At 45.2% G+C, this 16,809-nt stretch overlaps 1 protein-coding gene across 1 annotated transcript in view; it reads right to left on the bottom strand.

Annotated features, from left to right (window-relative positions):
• Window positions 1-1,482: 1,482 nt before the first annotated feature.
• EFCAB8 (EF-hand calcium binding domain 8) overlaps window positions 1,483-16,809 on the bottom strand; it is a 60,770-nt gene continuing 45,443 nt past the window's right edge. Inside the window, exons 20-26 of the mRNA XM_081833083.1 lie at window positions 16,380-16,601; window positions 15,718-15,855; window positions 8,483-8,651; window positions 5,051-5,183; window positions 3,669-3,873; window positions 3,485-3,583; window positions 1,483-2,521 (exon numbers count right to left, since the gene is read on the bottom strand). Of these exons, the coding sequence (XP_081689209.1) occupies window positions 2,111-2,521; window positions 3,485-3,583; window positions 3,669-3,873; window positions 5,051-5,183; window positions 8,483-8,651; window positions 15,718-15,855; window positions 16,380-16,601 (1,377 nt within the window). The 3' untranslated portion in view covers window positions 1,483-2,110. The remainder of the gene's footprint in view (window positions 2,522-3,484; window positions 3,584-3,668; window positions 3,874-5,050; window positions 5,184-8,482; window positions 8,652-15,717; window positions 15,856-16,379; window positions 16,602-16,809) is intronic.

Raw genomic sequence — 16,809 nt, 5'->3', positions numbered from 1 at the left:
GTGCTGGGCATACAGCAGGTGCTCAGTAAGTGTTGAACAAGTGTGAAATAGGGAAGTGATGCCAGAAAACAAGGCCAGTGATGGCTTTTCTCTGAGGACAAGGCTGTCCCCCCCCACTCCCCTCCGTGCCCTCGTGCCCCATCTCCTGGTGGAAGGACACCCACCCTCGGTCGGCCCGTGGGGCCATGACTCCTCAGCCCAGCCGGGCCCAGGAAAACGTTTCTGTTCCGCTGGAGATTAATGTCTGTTCCTTTGTCGGATTGTCGGTGGTGCGTGGGTAGGGGGCAAACCAGACGCACGTGCCCTCCAAGAGCGGCTTGGCAGTGGCCGTCCATCCTGGAGAAGGCAACCCAGCAAGGGGCTGGACACAGCCGTGGGTGTGAAGTACGAGGAGCGAATGAGTGCGCAAGAACTGAGGGTGTAAGTGCGTGTGCATATGAGGTCCGCACACGTGTGTGCGAAGACAGGAGAACATCTAGAGGAAGATGCACCAAAGTGGTCTCTGGGAGATGGGATCCAGATGGGTTTTACTGGCTTTTCTGCTTTTCACTATTTTCTTGAGTTTTCTACCCTCAGCCTGTGCTACTTTTAGACTCAGAAGAGAGCTAAATATAAGTAGCTTTTTTAAGGCCATTGATGCAGAAGGCAGAGAGCAGGCAGGGAAGAGGCTGGTGCGGCCGGGCCTGAGGTGAGGAGGGGCGCTCTGGGGCTCAGGGAGCACAGGCGACCACAAGACAGGACACTGGGCCACCAACCCCAGCTTCCTCACTCACCAACTCCAGTGTGACACTGACCTCCAGTCCCTCGTCTGGGTTCTAAGCGCTTTCTGACCCTGATGCTCCAGAATGATCTGTCCCCTATCCCATCTAGGGCTCAGGCCAGGAGGGGCTGGGTGTGAGCAGCAGGAGAAACACATCACTGTAGGTGGTGCTTCTGGGCCTGGGATTCTGCATCAGGGGAGCCTGCCCACTGGAGGGGCCGTCAGCGACCTCCCATGGCCAGAGACAAACGCTCACAGTTAGCTGCTGCCCGGGTAGGAGGTGAGACTCCGACAGTAATTTTCTTCAGCGCCTGTGGTGTACCTACACCGAAACATGTGGGCAGAGGCAGTAAAATGCTGCTGTAGCAGGGCTGGGTCCTACTGGGGGGAGGGTTCACCAAAAGGCAGAGTCAGGTGGAAGGTTGACCGGAGGTTGACCTGTCCTGACCCCTAGTGTCCAGCCAGATGGCCCCTAAGTCAGGATCTCAGCTCCTAAAGGACCCTGAATCTCCCTCCAGGCAAGGGCTCTGCAGAGGCCTTTAAGAAAATCCCCTGAGGCCTGGTAATCGCCACATCCCATTTCCCCCCCCCACCCCTCCCCCATGGCCTTCCCCCCGCTCCGGGCAGAGGCCTTGGTCCTGCCACTGCTTTTACCACTGCCCCACCCACCCTGAGTTCTCCACCCAAGACGCTGCCCAGAGCAGCACACAGTGGAAGGATCAAGGGCTTTGGCTCAGAAAAACCTGGGTCCAAAGCGACAGAGCCAGGCCAAGGTGCCCTCCACCACACTTCGGGGCCTCCCTTGCAGGAGGGGCAGACAGTTTGTAAATGCAGAGTTCCCTATGGCGAGTGCCTGATGGCAGAGGAGGACAGACACACAGCAGGACAGGAGACACACAGCCACCACCACCTCCAGATGGCTAGCCATGAGGCTGAACCAAGTTTCAGAAGCAAACAGCTCAGCCCAGCGGCGTGACCCACCAGCCGCATCACCACGGAGCCTTCGAGGTCCCGGCCCTATGCTTCACCTGCCAGACGGCTGCCCCAGGTGTCCTGGGGGAGGGGACTCTCCCCTGCATCCAGCCAGGGCCTGGTGGGGGGGGAACGTGGCCCAATGTCAGACACAGCCTGGTGTCTAAGGTGGCAAGGGACACACAACCCAACCTCCTGGCCTATGGGACTCCAATATCTGCAAATATTTATTTTCTTCTCCAGGACTCTGGTAAAGAAGGAGGTCAATAGAAGAAGGTCTCTACCTTCTGGGTCTAGCAGGGGTAATAAGCCAGGGACAGACAGGACGCCCGTGAGCCTGGGCCTTGCGCTGGAGGACTGGAGACAGGGTGGGCCACCTTAGAACTGGATGCGGTAGCTCTTCTTCGTGGAGGACCGAAGGGTGGCCTTCAGAGGTCTTGAGAGCAGTTCGACGGATGAGGCAGCAGGCATGGGGGTCGCCGACCTCTGCACAATGTACCTGGATGCCTGGGACAGGACCAAGGGGGAGGCCTGGAGGTACGGGGAGCTGGACAAGGCAGACTCCAGGAACCCGGAGCCTGAGGCTGTCAGGGTGAGGGTGTCGCTGAGGGAGAGGGAGGTGGCAGACGAGCTGGTGTCCCTATCAGGATCCGGGTCCTTGTGGCTGTGATGGGCTGCCAGGTGGCTGTGCAGGCCTTGCTGCTCTAGAAGGTTGTGAAGCACTAGGTCAGGTGTGTGGGTGGGTGACAGTCCGTTGAAGCGCAGGCTTTGGTAGATCTGAGGTGAAATCTGGGGGGGAAACAGCAGGGGAGTTTGGGTGTTTCACTCAGGACCAAGAGCAGGCTCACAGGAAGCATGGGCCCTGGGGTCTTCCCGGACAAAAGAAGTCTCCAGAAGTTTCCAGAGGTTTTTCCTCTCCACAGCCTGCTGGCACTGCAAGCTCACTGTGTGCCAGGCCTGGCACCTAGCCCTTCTCCTGGGGCTGGCAACAACACTTTGTGGTCGGCGCGGGACTGTCCTCATCTTTAGAATGACGCCTCAAGCGGGACCCGAGTGGGGCCCCCACCTCTCCTGTCGGCACTCACCAGGCTGCACTTTGAGGCCCATCTCTAGAAGGCGGGAATGCTGAGCAGCTCCCCCTTCTCACTGACCTCTCCCTGCCCAGGACAGAGGGGTTCTCTCGCTTTAAGTGCCCACCACCGAGGGAGGAAACGCTAATGGCAGATGCCTCTGGAGGAGGCTGGAGTCTGCCCAGGCAAGAGGCAGGATGGGACTCATAGCTGTCCTGCAAAATCCCCAGCTCCCTTTTTCTTTCCCCAAGCAGAGGGCCCTCCCATTCCCTCCATCCCTTACATGGCACCAGGAGACCCTGTGTCTGCTCTGGAGTGGCCCACGGTACCGGAGGCAGACAAACAACCAAACGCAGAGCCACAGACTCTGGGAAATTCTTTGAAGTCTATCAAAAGTACCAGGCCCACAGAGAACCTCCTCCTGTAGGCCTGATGAGGTGTGTCCTCAGAGACAAAACCTGTGTCCATGGCCTCAACCAGGGCCTCGGCAAATACACCAGCCAGACCAGCTTCATCCCAGAGCTGCCTGTGGCCCAGCATTCTGTTAAGGGACTGACGCTCCCCTGTCCCCGACTGGAGGGCCCTGTGGGCACAAGGGTGGCTGTGGATGGGCTGTCAATGGAGAGGGGCTCCCCACCCTCCCACACCAGCATCTCAGGGAGCAAGCCCCGCCCTGCCTCACCTGGTGCTTCATCCAGTCATACTGCACGTGGGTGGACAGGAGTCGGGAACTCCGCGACCGGTCCTTGGGCTTGTACGCTGCTCCCACAACTTTGCTCATCTGCGGGCACCACGGGCGAGAGTGAAGCCTCGGGGCTGACCATGGTGGGCCCCTCTCTGCCCCTGGGTCCCCCACGCAGCCTCACCTGCTTGCCCTTGGACTCCCACTTGCACCAGCTGCGCTCAATGTCTTCCGGGGAGCGCTCCCCAGCCCACGGGGACGTCTGGGTGATCTTCTGCAGCTTAGCCCACGCCTCAGCCTCGGTGTCTGCCTTCCCATTCAGGAGAGCCATGAGCACCACCTGCTCCCGCCGCTGGTACACCAGGGCCTCGGCCAGAGCCCGCTCCTCCCTGATGTAAGGGGCTTTCCTTCATAAGATGCCCTCACACCACAAGGTGGGGCAGCCTTCCCATGGACCCCAAGAGGGCTTCTCCCTCCTGGGCCTGATCCTCTCCCAAACTTCTCATCCCTCCCCTGAGGCCCTACTGCCCGGGGCCCATCATTAAACAAGTGTCCAGGGAATGTTAGCAAAGCCCAGATTAAACTGACCCCCGACAAGTCCTGCAACCTTTCCTACCACCCTGTGCTTCCCCCCTCCATGGAGGCCCGACACCCCATCTTGACCTTACCTGGGCCGCCCCTTGTGAAATATTTAAACATCCTCTCCCTCCCAGGGAAACCCTGCCCCTGCCTTGTTTGCTAACCCCACACGGGACTGTAGAGACGTATGCCTCAACAAGAGGAGAGGAGCCCCAAGGACGGTATGGGTGCCTGGAAAACTCCTACTTACATATCAAGACCCAACTCCAAAAAATCTCTTCTCCTATGAAGCTTTTTTTACTTGATCCACCCAATGAGGTGACTGTCCTCTGAGCCATTCCTGTTCTTAACAGTCCCATCACTTACCATATAAAACAGTAGCCATGAGTTTGCATGTCCGTTTCCCCAAGGGGACTGTAAGTTCTCTGGGGCAGGACCTGTGTCTGGATTGTTTGTGATCTCTAGAAAGGCACAGAGTCTGGTACTCAGCAGGACCTCAATAAATATTTCTTGGAATGACCCCAAATTCTCTGAGACTTGGTCAGGAGTAAGAGTGGGACATGGGTGGAGGAGGAACCTGGAGAGGAAAGGAGCTGCAAGCAGCAGCCTGACTTATGAATCAGGGAAATAACACAAGCATCTGGTCAGGACCAGAGCCCCGGGCACTCTCCTACCAGGGACCTCTAGCCACATAGAAATGGCCTCAGCAGGGAAGCCAGCCCTGGCTAATCTGGACCCGGCTCTGGAGCCGGGGCCCATCGAAGGGCTTGCCTTTTTGCATTTTCTGCTGGTTTGTACCATTCAAACTTTCAGCTGAGCTGGGCTCATAGGTCATAGCTGCCACCGTATAGTCAAGTTTCCTGCAGGTCCCAAGCCTCTGGCTTTCTGAAGGCCCTCCCCAAAGATGCCAAGCACTACCCAACCCAGATGAGGCTGCCCAGGACCTGCAGGGAGGCTCCCAGCATCCCCCTCCTTGGGCGAACTCACTGCAGCTCTGGACGGAAGGCCTTCTGGGCAGCATCGGTAGAGTGAGCCTCCTCCTCTGAGCTTTTTCTTACTTCAAGATCACCAACGATCTGAACATCCTGCAACCTTTTCCAAACACTCAGGCCAAATGTCCCTGTGATTTAACCAGACCCAGCTCAGTAACAAGAACTGGTCTAGCTCCCCTCCTCTGATCCTTCTGCCCTTCACCCTCCACCCTCAAGGGTCAGCTAGAAACCCCTTACCCTCGGCCTGCACCTCATGATGCTTACCACATGCCAGGCATTATGCCGGCTACTCAACAAATACCTGAAGGAACCAGGCACTAGCCCTAGAATATACTTGGAGCACAGGCCAAAGCATCCTGCCCCCCATATAGGCTTCTTTTTTTTTTTTATAAAGATTTTTATTTATTTATTTGAGACAAAGAGAATGAGAGACAGAGAGCATGAGAGGGAGGAGGGTCAGAGGGAGAAGCAGACTCCCTACCAAGTAGGGAGCCCGATGCGGGACTCGATCCCGGGACTCCAGGATCATGACCTGAGCCGAAGGCAATTGCTTAACCGACTGAGCCACCCAGGCGCCCCCCATATAGGCTTCTGAGAGCCATTCTGGCTGGCAGGATGGATCAAATCTAGTGGAGTTCCACCTGCATCGCTGTGTTTCCCACAGGACATTTGCTGAGCACTAGGGGCACTGAGGGCCTGGAAGTTGGGCTAGACAGATAGAATGAGGTTGTTGGGAGACAAAGTCCCACTAGAGGAAGAAGCCTTTAGCAAACACAACAAACTTCACCCTTGAGACAGACTTCACAATGGAAGACAGAAGGAAACCGAGTTTCCTCTCTGGCTGTGTCTCTCTCTGTCAGATAAATAAATAAAATCTTTTTTAAAAAAAGTAAATAAAGTATCAACTTACAACTGACTTTTCAAAAGAAAATACAGAAGCCAGAGATGATGGAAAAATCTTTTTTTTGGGGGGGCGCCTGGGTGGCTCAGTCGTTAAGCGTCTGCCTTCGGCTCAGGTCATGATCCCAGGGTCCCGGGATCGCGTCCCACATCGGGCTCCCTGCTCGGCAGGAAGCCTGCTTCTCCCTCTCCCACTCCCCCTGCTTGTGTTCCTGCTCTCGCTATCTCTCTCTCTGTCAAATAAATAAAATCTTTAAAAAAAAAAAAATCTTTTTTTTTTAAGTAATGAAAATAAACTTCCAGCTGAGAATTCTATGTCCAGTAAAATAGTCTTAACATTTTAAGGCAAAATAAAGATGTTTTCAGATAAATAAAAGCTTAAAGAATTAAACACTAGCACAGATGCCTGGGTAGCTCAGTCGGTTAAGCTACTGACTCTTTTTTTCTTTTTAAGATTTTATTTATTTGAGAGAGAGAGAGAGCATGAGCAAGGGAAGGAGCAGTGGGAAGAAGAAAGTAAGATTCTTGCACAAGCAGTGGTATCAGGTCAAGAGTGCGTATTATAATCTCTAGAGTAACCACTAAAGAATATTATAAAAACATACAATTAAAAACCTAGTAAAGGAATAAAACAAGATAATTGTTTTAAATACCTGATTAATCCAAAAGAAGGCAGAAAACAAAGAATAAAGGAACAAAGAGCAGAAAACAAATATCAATTTGATTGGACTAAATATCCAATTAAAAAGCAAAGATTGTCAGACAGGATGAAAATAATAGGACTCAAAATAATGCTCTGCAAAAGAAGCACATTTAAATATAAGGACGGAGATAGATTGAAAAGTCATGTGGGCAAAAGGGTACAAACTTGCAGTTATAAGATGAATTAAGTTCTGGGAATCTAATGTACAGCATGGTGACTGCAGTTAACAATACTATATTGCATACTTGAAATTTGCTAAGAGAGTAGATATTAAGTGTTCTCACCACCAAAAAAAAAAAAAATAGTAATTATGTGAGGTAATAGATGTATTAATTATCTTGATTGTGGTAATATTTCACAATGTACCCATATACCAAATCATCATGTCATACACTTAAAATGTCAACTTATTCAGTCTTTTTTTCAGTTTCTATTACTGTCTTCATAGTCACTAATCTTTTCTTCTGTAGTATCTAATCTGCTATTCACCCTATCCAGTGTATTTTTATCTCAGATATTGTTGTTTTTAATTTCTAATTTCAATTTGGGTCTTTTTATATATATTTCAGTTCTCTCTTTAACATGCTGATGTTTTCTTCTACCTTTTGTGACACATGAAGTATATTCATAATATTTATATACATTATATAGTATAATATATCTATATTGTATTATATATAATTTATAATACAAATGTACTGTATATATTATATATAATTTATACTAATTTTGTATATTATTTTATTTATAATATATTATTATAAATTATACCTCAGGAATTACTATTCTTTGCTGCCTGTTGTCTAATGTCTGGAAACTGTTATATATATTTTGTTCATGCTTTTAGTCTTTTAAAGTGGGAATGTAAATCTGGTCCTTGTTACTCTGTCACATTTTGAACCCACAGAAATGATAGGCAATAGAAACAGACCCAGAAGTGAACCAGATATTGGAATTATCAAAGACTTTAAAATAACTTTGATCAAAATGTTCAAGAATATAAAGTAGAAGATGAGGAATTTCATCATAGAGAGAAAGAAATTAAAAATAGAAAGTTTTTACGCATATAAGAGCTGAAATGCAAGGAAACCTAAGTGAACTAATTCAGAAAGGAATAAGCCTTTGATAAGGGACAAGAGACCAAGGCTGCTTTCAACCCTGACAGAGTAATGAGAGGAGGATGAACCCTCCATGGAGGAGAAATCAGATGAGTCCTTAGTGAACTTTTAACAGCCTCACATGACATGACAGATTATAACCCAGGATGTTCCAGCCACAGGGCAAGTCTGCAGCTACCTGCCACCTCTTTCCCTCAGGCCTTCACAGGGTTTATGGTGGCCGTACATTGAAGGCTGGGGGCCAGGCAGAAGAGTTGAGAAACAGACCATGAAAGTACTAAGTGTAAGAAAGCATAAGATGCTTTTTATGTGATGGCTATATGGGTATGTATTTATTTCTGAAAATTCACAAGCTGAACCCTTTTGGTTTGTGTGCTTTTCTTTATGTATGTTATAACTCAACAAGTTTATTTTTAAAAAGAGAAAGGAATGTGCCTTCTCAGATATATGATTTGCAAAAATATACACAGGCAAATAATTTCGGGTGGGTGGTGAGTGGGTGGATGGACAGTTGATGGATGACTGGACAGACTGCTGAACGGACAACTGGAAAGACTCACATCCTGTGATACTATATGAGCAGAGACAGCTTCCGTGGCCTGAAACCCCACCCCACAGGATATAAGGTTGATGTGAGCTTAGGTTCTAACAGGGACACGGCCATGATGGGCCATGTGGCATGGCTGACCTTCAGCAGGACCCATACCAATGGTGTCACCGGAGAGTTTCCAAGCCTTGACGTCACAGTCCTGGCCAGCACTGACAACCAGCTGGAAGCTATCCACATACAGGATGTCTGCCACACTCTCCAAGTGGCCCTTCCAGGTATTCAGAAGCTTGGGGGGAACCAGGGAAATGGTCTGGCCAGCCACGACCTGTAGGGGACAGTACAGGAGAACTACTTATACTGGAGTCAGTCAAGCCCTCTATAAGGATCCTAGGTCACGGGGCGCCTGGGTGGCTCAGTTGGTTGGGCGACTGCCTTCGGCTCAGGTCATGATCCTAGAGTCCCGGGATCGAGTCCCGCATCGGGCTCCCTGCTCAGCGGGGAGTCTGCTTCTCCCTCTGACCCTCCTCCCTCTCCTGCTCTCTGTCTCTCATTCTCTCTCTCTAATAAATAAATAAAATCTTTAAAAAAAAAAAAAAAAGGATCCTAGGTCACAGTCCCCTGGCCCATGTCCCAGGGTTCTAGTTCTAGACATGTTCCCACATTAATTTAGGTAAGTCCTGGCACTTGTCTGGCCTTCACTGGTCCCTTTGGTAAAATCATAAAAAAGCATCTGCATTTGCTATATTGCTTACCAACTGCATCTATACAGATTATTCCATTTGAACATCATAACAACCTTACAGGATGTGTGAGTCCCACCATTTCACAGAGGAGAGAAGCGAGTCCAAAGCCACATAGCTAGAAAGTGGTGAGGCTAGGACAAGAACCAGGTCTTCTTCTAAAATTATTCAGCTGGGCACTGGGAATAGAACAGGGTGAGCAAGGGAGTGATAGATCACATTCACCATGAAAGGATGAACTCTACTTAACTGGAAAATGAGTAAAAATAACCAGGACTGTTTTAAATAAAACAATATTGAAAGGGGATGTATTTTTGCCATATTCAAGTATGTTAAGTCACAATATAAAAATTTTAAACAGAACATGGGAGATGATAGAAAGCTCAGAAACCAACACACATTTACATAAAACATCCGTATATAAGAGTGGCAGGAAAATTTGTGGTAATAGAGAGCATGACCCATAAAAAAGTGCTGGAAGACCAGATAAACTATCAAGAGAAACTTCAACCATTGTTGTGTTTCTTACAACTAAAGAAACGCTAGGGCACCTGGCTGGCTCAGTTGGCAGAGCATGCAACGCTTGATCTCAGTGTTGGGAGTTCGAGCCCCATGTTGGGCATGGAGCCTACTTAGAATAAACAATTTTTAAAAATTTAAAAAAACAACTAAAGAAACACTAAAAGGGTCAAAGAATTCTTTTTCATGAAACTGCAAAACATCCAAAAGAGAATAGGAGTATTTAGCTTACCTCTGAAAAAGAAAGTGATTGACAATGGGAAATACCACAATGGGAAGAAAAATTGGCTTGACCGGAAAAAAAAATTATAATTTTAAAATCATCATAAATAAAATTAAAAGGCAAATGACCAATTGGGGGGAAATATTGGTAATACATATGACAGATAATAAGTTAATATTTTTAATATGTTTAAAAAGGATTATACATCACTTACAAAAGATGGTTACCCCAATAGAAGAATGGACAGAGGACGTGAAGAGACAATTCACAAAACCATACATGGCCAATAAAATGTCAACATCACTAATAAGCAAAGATATCTTCATTAAAATAAAAGAAAACCATTTGCATCTAAAAATCAGCCACAGGTTTTTTTTTTCACTTCAAACATTTATTTATTGAACGCCTTCTATAAGCAAGGCACTCTATCGACCCAAGGAAACCTCACTCGGATGAATACTGCTAATAATAAATACTTTATGCTGGCAAGGATAAAGCAAAATATTAGAAGTGCAAAACTATAAACTTTGGGAGTGCAATTTGGCAGTACACAGTAAAGGCCTTAGAAAGATTTATGTTGCTTTACATACTATTTCCATGAGATAAATTACCAGATGTGCAGATAAACAACTACAGATAACAACAAAAAGATTTGTGAAAAAGAAAAACTGCTCTATCATTTTTATAGCTTTTAAACACAGCTTTATTGAAATACAATTCACATACAATTTACCCATTTAAAGGGCTTGCTTCGGTGGTTTTTGGTATATTCACAGAGTTTGCAACCACCATCATGATCGATTTTAGATCATTTCAGCATCCCCCAGTTGGTGTAAGTGGAATCAGACAATATGTGGTCCTTTGTGTGACTGGTTTCTTTCACTTAGCATGTTTTCAAGGTACATGGTGCTATGGCGTGTATCCGTACTTCATTACTTTACTTATCCATTCATCCGTTGTGGACATGTGGGTTGCTTTCACTTCTTGGCTATTACAACTAATGCTGCTATAAACACCCACATTTAAGATTTTGTGTGGACACATCTTCATTTGTCTTGGATGTATTGCTGGGTCATATGGTAACTCTATGTTTAACTTTCTGAGAAATTGTTAAACTGTTTTCCAAAGTGGCTGTACCACCTTATGTTCTTACCAGCAATGTTTGAGAGTTCCAATTTACCCACATCTTGGCCAACATTTATTATCTACAGCCATCCTAATGAGTGCGAAGTGGGATCTCGTTACCGTTTTGATATGAATTTCCCTAATTCCTAATGATGTTCAGCATCTTCTCATATACTTACTGGTGATTTGTATATCTCCTTGAAGAAATGTCTATGTAGATCCTTTGCCCATTTTTAATTGGGTTATTTGTCTTTTTATTGTTGATGTGTAAGAATTCTTTGAATAGTCTGGATACTGGTTTCTTATCATATATATGATTTGCAAATATTTTCTTCTATTCTATATGTCACCTTTTCCCTTTTTTAATAGTATCTTTTGTAGGCCAAAAGTTTTTAAATTTGACAAAATTCAATTTATTTGTTCCTTTTGTTGCTCATGGTTTTGCATCATATTTAAGAAATATTGCCTAACCCAGAGTCATGCAGATTTCTCCCTATGCTTTCTTCTAAGAGTCTTATAATTTTAACTCTTCCATTTAGGTCCATGACCATTGAAGTTAATTTTTGTGTATGTTGTGAGGTATGTTCTTCTCTATGTTACATGTTCATTCTTCCGACGTGGATATCCAGTTTTCCCAGCATCATTTGTTTAAAAAGACTGTTCTTTCCTCCATTTGATTGTTTTGGCACCTTTGCCAAAATGCTATTTCATTGACCTATATGTCTGCCCTAATGCTGGTACCACACTCTTTTCACTGTAGCTTCAGAGTAAGTTTTGAAGTTGGGAAGTGTGAGTTTTCCAACTCTGGTCTTTTTCAAGATTTTTGAACTATTCTAGGTCACTTGTATTTCCATAGGAATTCTAGAATCAGTTTGTCAATTTCTGTAAAATAAGAAGCTGGGATTTTGCTAGATTACATTGAATTAACTTGGCAAATACTGCTATATTAACAAGATTGAATCTTCCAATCCATGAACATGGAATATTTTTCCATTTATTGAGGTTGTCTTCAATTTTTTTCAACAGTGTTTTGAAGTCTTCATAATACAAGTTTTGCACTACTTTTGTAAATTCATCCCTAAATATTTTATTCTTTTTGATGCTACTGTAAGCTGGATGCCTTTTATTTCATTTTCTTGCCTACTTGCCCTGCTGGTAAAACATTAGAGGAAGTGGCAAGAGCAGACATCCTCATCTTGTTCTTCATCTTAGGAGGAAAAGTTTAATCTTTCACCATTAAATATGATAGCAGCTGCTTTTTGCTGATGGACTTTATCAGGTTGAGGAAGTTCCCTTCTACTCCTTGTTGATTGAGCATTTTTATCAGGAAAAGGTGTTGGCTTTTCTCAAATGCTGTTTCTGCACCTATTGAGATGATTATGTGTCTTTTGTTCTTATTCATGTAATATAGTATATTACATTAATTGATTTTGGATATTAAACCAACCTTGCATTCTTGGGAAGTCTCACTTGGCCATGATATGTAATCCTTTTCATATGTTGCTGGATTCAGTTTGCTAGTATTTTATTGATGATATTTGCATCTATATTCACAAGAGATGTAGTTTTATTTTCTTATGATGTCCTTGTCTGGTTATAGTATCAAGGTAATATTGGCCTCATAGAAAACTATTTGGCAAGAATTCTTGAAGAATTGACATTAATTCTTCTTTAATTATTTAGTAGAATTCACCAGTAAAGTCATCTGTACCTGGGCTTTTCTCTGTGGAAAGTTTTATTACTGATTCAATCTCTTTACTTGAGATATTCAAATTTTCTATTCTTTAGATTTTCTTTTTTTTTTTGAGCCCACTCTGGTAGTTCATATCTTTCTTTCTTTCTTTTTTATTTATATATTTATTTGACAGAGAGGGAGCACAAGCAGGGGGAGCAGCAGAAGGAGAGGGAGAAGCAAGCTCCCCAACAAGCAGGGAGCCCAATGCAGGACTCGATCCCAGGACCCTGAGATCACGACCCGAGCCGAAGACAGACGCTTAACCGACTGAGCCACCCAGGCGTCCCAGTTCATATCTTTCTAAGAATGTATCCATTTTCTATCACTTTTTTGATAATAAAAAATTTAAAAATGATCTAAAGTCTGACAATAAGTTAAATAAATGACTGTACCTCTATAAAGCAAATATGGCTTAATCATAAGAAAGTCTGATCTTTAAGAATGTTTGATAATATAGGAAATTCTAGTTACACACAATATAATCCCAATTTGTTTAAAATATATCATTATAACATGGTCAAGAGCACAGGTTCTGGAGTCAGACAGACTTGGGTTTACTCCCAGATCCAACATCAGCAGTTGTGTGAACTTAAGACAGGTCCTTCCAGCTCTTCAGTTTTATCTTCCTCATTGGAAAAGTAACATCTCCCTCACAGAGCTATCATGGAGAGCCAGTGAGAGAATACATAAAAGCACTTATCACAATTCTTAAACCGCAGTAAGCAGTAAATAAATGACACTGGAGTGCCTGGGTGTCTCAGTTGGTTAAGCGGCTGCCTTTGGCTCAGGTCATGATCTCGAGGTCCTGGGATCAAGCCCCGTGTCGGGCTCCCTGCTTAGTAGCGAGTTTGCCTCTCCCTCTCCCTCTGCCCCTCCCCCCCTCATGCTCTCTCTCTCTCTCTCTCTCTCTCTCAAATAAATAAAGAAAATCTTTTTTAAAAATGACACTTATTGTTGTTGTTATAATGATTGTATTAACATTACAGATTCCTCATCTATTAAACCCACGGGTGAGTAATTCCCAACAGATTTACTAAAACCAGACTAGACCTAGTTATCTTTGTGCAGAGATTCAAAAGGTACCTAAGACTGCAAGATGGCTATCAAAACCACAAGTGCATACTACCCCTTGATCTAGAAATCCCATTTCCAGGAATTTATCCTTCAGACATATTTTTCACACATATGAAACAACATTCACTATTCACTTTTGTTTAAGAACAAAAGATTGAAAACAACCTCAATTTCCCTTCAAAGGGAACTATATCATTAATATATCCTATGGCTTACTGCACAGCTATAAAGAAAAATGTACTCATATGCAAAGATAATATATCTCCAAGATATATTATGGAATAAGAAAAGCAAGGTGAGCACCAATGTGTATGGCATGCTACTTTCATGTAAAAATAAGGAGGAAATAACTTTAGACATTTCTCTTTGCATAAATAAATACTGGAAGAATCACCAAAAATCAACAGAAGTGAAACAAGAAGAACTGGTTTGGTGGGGGGGGCGGGGAGGAGACAGGAGCAGGACTTAGAGTTCTCACTATAAGCCTTCTCCACTCCCTGAGTTTTTAAATCTTCATTGATGTATAACATACATATAGAAAAATGTACATTCATAAATGTACCACTGTATAAATTTTTACATGCCAAATACAACTGCGTAGCCAGACCCAGATTATGAAACATTGTCAGCCCCCAAGCCCCGCTCATGACTCCTTCTAGCCACTTCATGCCCCACACAAAGATAATCACTTCTAATAGGGTACCTTTGTTTTGTCTCTTTTTGTACTTTATATAGATGGAACTATAAAACTTACCATATATACTCTCTTAGTGTCTGACTTCTTTCACTTACATTGTTCAAATAATTACCCATTTTGTAATAAATAGTTGCAGATCATTCATTTCTAATGCCCGATATTATTCTGTACAGTGTGTATAGTGCAATTTATTTTTCAAGTCTACGTTGATGGGAATTTCGGTTATTTCATATGCAGAGTTATTACAAATAGTAATTCTATTAATGTTTTTATTCATTATATTTTAGAGCATAGGCTTCTCTTGGGTATAAACCTAGAAGTGGAATTGCTGGATCATAGTGTAGACATATATTCAGTTCTAGCAATTACTGCCAAACAGTTCCCCAAAGTGATTATACCAATCTACATTCCTGCCAGCAGTAGAAATTTCAGTTGACCTACATCCTTGCCAACATTTGGTATTGCCTATCTTTTTAGTTTTAGTCATTCTGGTGGATGTGTAGTGGTTTCACATTGTGGTTTTAATTTGCATTTTCCTCATCGGAAAAGTATCTAAGGAAAAGGTGCTCAACTTCATTAGTCATTAGGGAAATATCAAGTGATTTTTGTACTATGTAACTATATTACCTACTCAAGAAAATACATAGATATTTTCATTAATTTTTTAAAGATTTTATTTTTAAGTAATCTCTACACCTAACATTGGCTCAACTTACAACCCTGAGATCAAGAGTTGCATGCTCTGGGTGCCTGGGTGGCTCAGTTGGTTAAGCGACTGCCTTCGGCTCAGGTCATGATCCTGGAGTCCCGGGATCGAGTCCCGCATCGGGTTCCCTGCTCAGCGGGGGGTCTGCTTCTCCCTCTGACCCTCCTCCCTCTTATGCTCTCTGTCTCTCATTCTCTCTCTCTCAAATAAATAAATAAAATCTTTAAAAAAAAAAAAAGAGTTGCATGCTCTACTGACTAAGCCAGCCAGCTGTCCCAAATATTTTCATTATTTTAAAAAGAATTCATGACCCCAGGGCCCTCATCGCAAAGATTAAAGCCCATGGAAGGGGTGTGTGTGTGTTCATGTGCAAGTGTATGCATGTGGCTATATTTGGTGTGTGTAGACTTGGGTTTTACTGGGTAATGGTGACTTCTGGCTAACAAAAACTGTCCCACATCAACCAGACTACCTTGAACGAGAAACATGAGAGACTCAGAATCTTAGTATAGTAAGAGAACCGTGGCCGCAGCTCATGAGTGTGGTTCAAATTCCTCCAGTAATCTTCCTACCTCCTTCTCCTCCAAGGGGATGTAGTGTGGGAGGTTGATCTGGACCCGTTCAGGAATTAAGAACTGGAACTTGTTTGTTCCACTGGGTTGAGATGACCACCTGTCAGTGAATGTGCAGTAATCCTTGATGTCCCAGATCTAGGCACAAAATGCGGGTCAGTGGCCCAGCACCCCTTGACACCAACCCCAACTCACACTGTGGGCCCCTCCCAGACTATTTCTCTTTACTCTGAGGTGTGAGCACTCACAGACACTCAGGGTCAGAAGGGGCCCTCAGGATCTTCAACCCAGACCCCTTAGCTGGCATGCAGAGAGGGTATGCCCAGCGCAAGGACAAGACACTCTTGCCTCACGTCTCACCACAAAGCCTGAAGTCAGCTCCTGAGACAGGTGATCACACAGCTGGGGGTGAGAGAGTGGCAGGAAGAGAACAATGGAGTAGGGGACCCACTGGGAGAGGCTTCTTGGACCGCCCTTTGGAGCCACGTCCTCACTCGTTTCCTGGGCGCACCACAGCAGAAGAGGACTTCTACTGCCCACCGTTTTACAAACGAAACCATTACCCAGAGGGAGTGGGGACTAGGCTAGCGCCACACACAGCAAAGAGGTGCTCAGAGCTTGGCTGCCACCAGCCCCTGCATCTCAAGCCAGGCCTTCCTCACCTTGATGTATCCTTTACAATCCCCTGTGACAAGGATCAAGTCTTTTTCGTCCGTGGCCATGGCACCCACGACCACATCCCCCCGGCTTAGGAAGTCCACAGGGAACTTCCCCAGCAGGCCTCCGCCCCCGTGGATGGACCAGGCATAGATGTGGCCGTCGATGCAGCTGCTCAGCAGGACGGCTACGTGTGGCTGGCAAGGCCTGGTCTGCAGGAAGATGATCTGTGCAAGAGAGGCGGGCCCGCTCAGCAGTGCTGTGAGCTGGGACTCACCCTGGCCACAGTCACGTGGTGCTGAGCGGTCTGGGCAAGTCACCACCCCCACCCCGCCCCCCAATTTCCTAGATGCCCAGTGAGAATGGTGACCATCCACCACTCCTCCTACCTAGCTGGTAACAAGGACCATTTCGGTGCACTATGAGCTCCTTGTG

Source organism: Leptonychotes weddellii, chromosome 10 (genome assembly GCF_054177405.1).
Source record: "Leptonychotes weddellii isolate Sample4059 chromosome 10, ASM5417740v2, whole genome shotgun sequence".
Lineage (NCBI taxonomy): Eukaryota > Metazoa > Chordata > Mammalia > Carnivora > Phocidae > Leptonychotes > Leptonychotes weddellii.
This window is presented reverse-complemented; position numbering and strand designations above follow the sequence as displayed.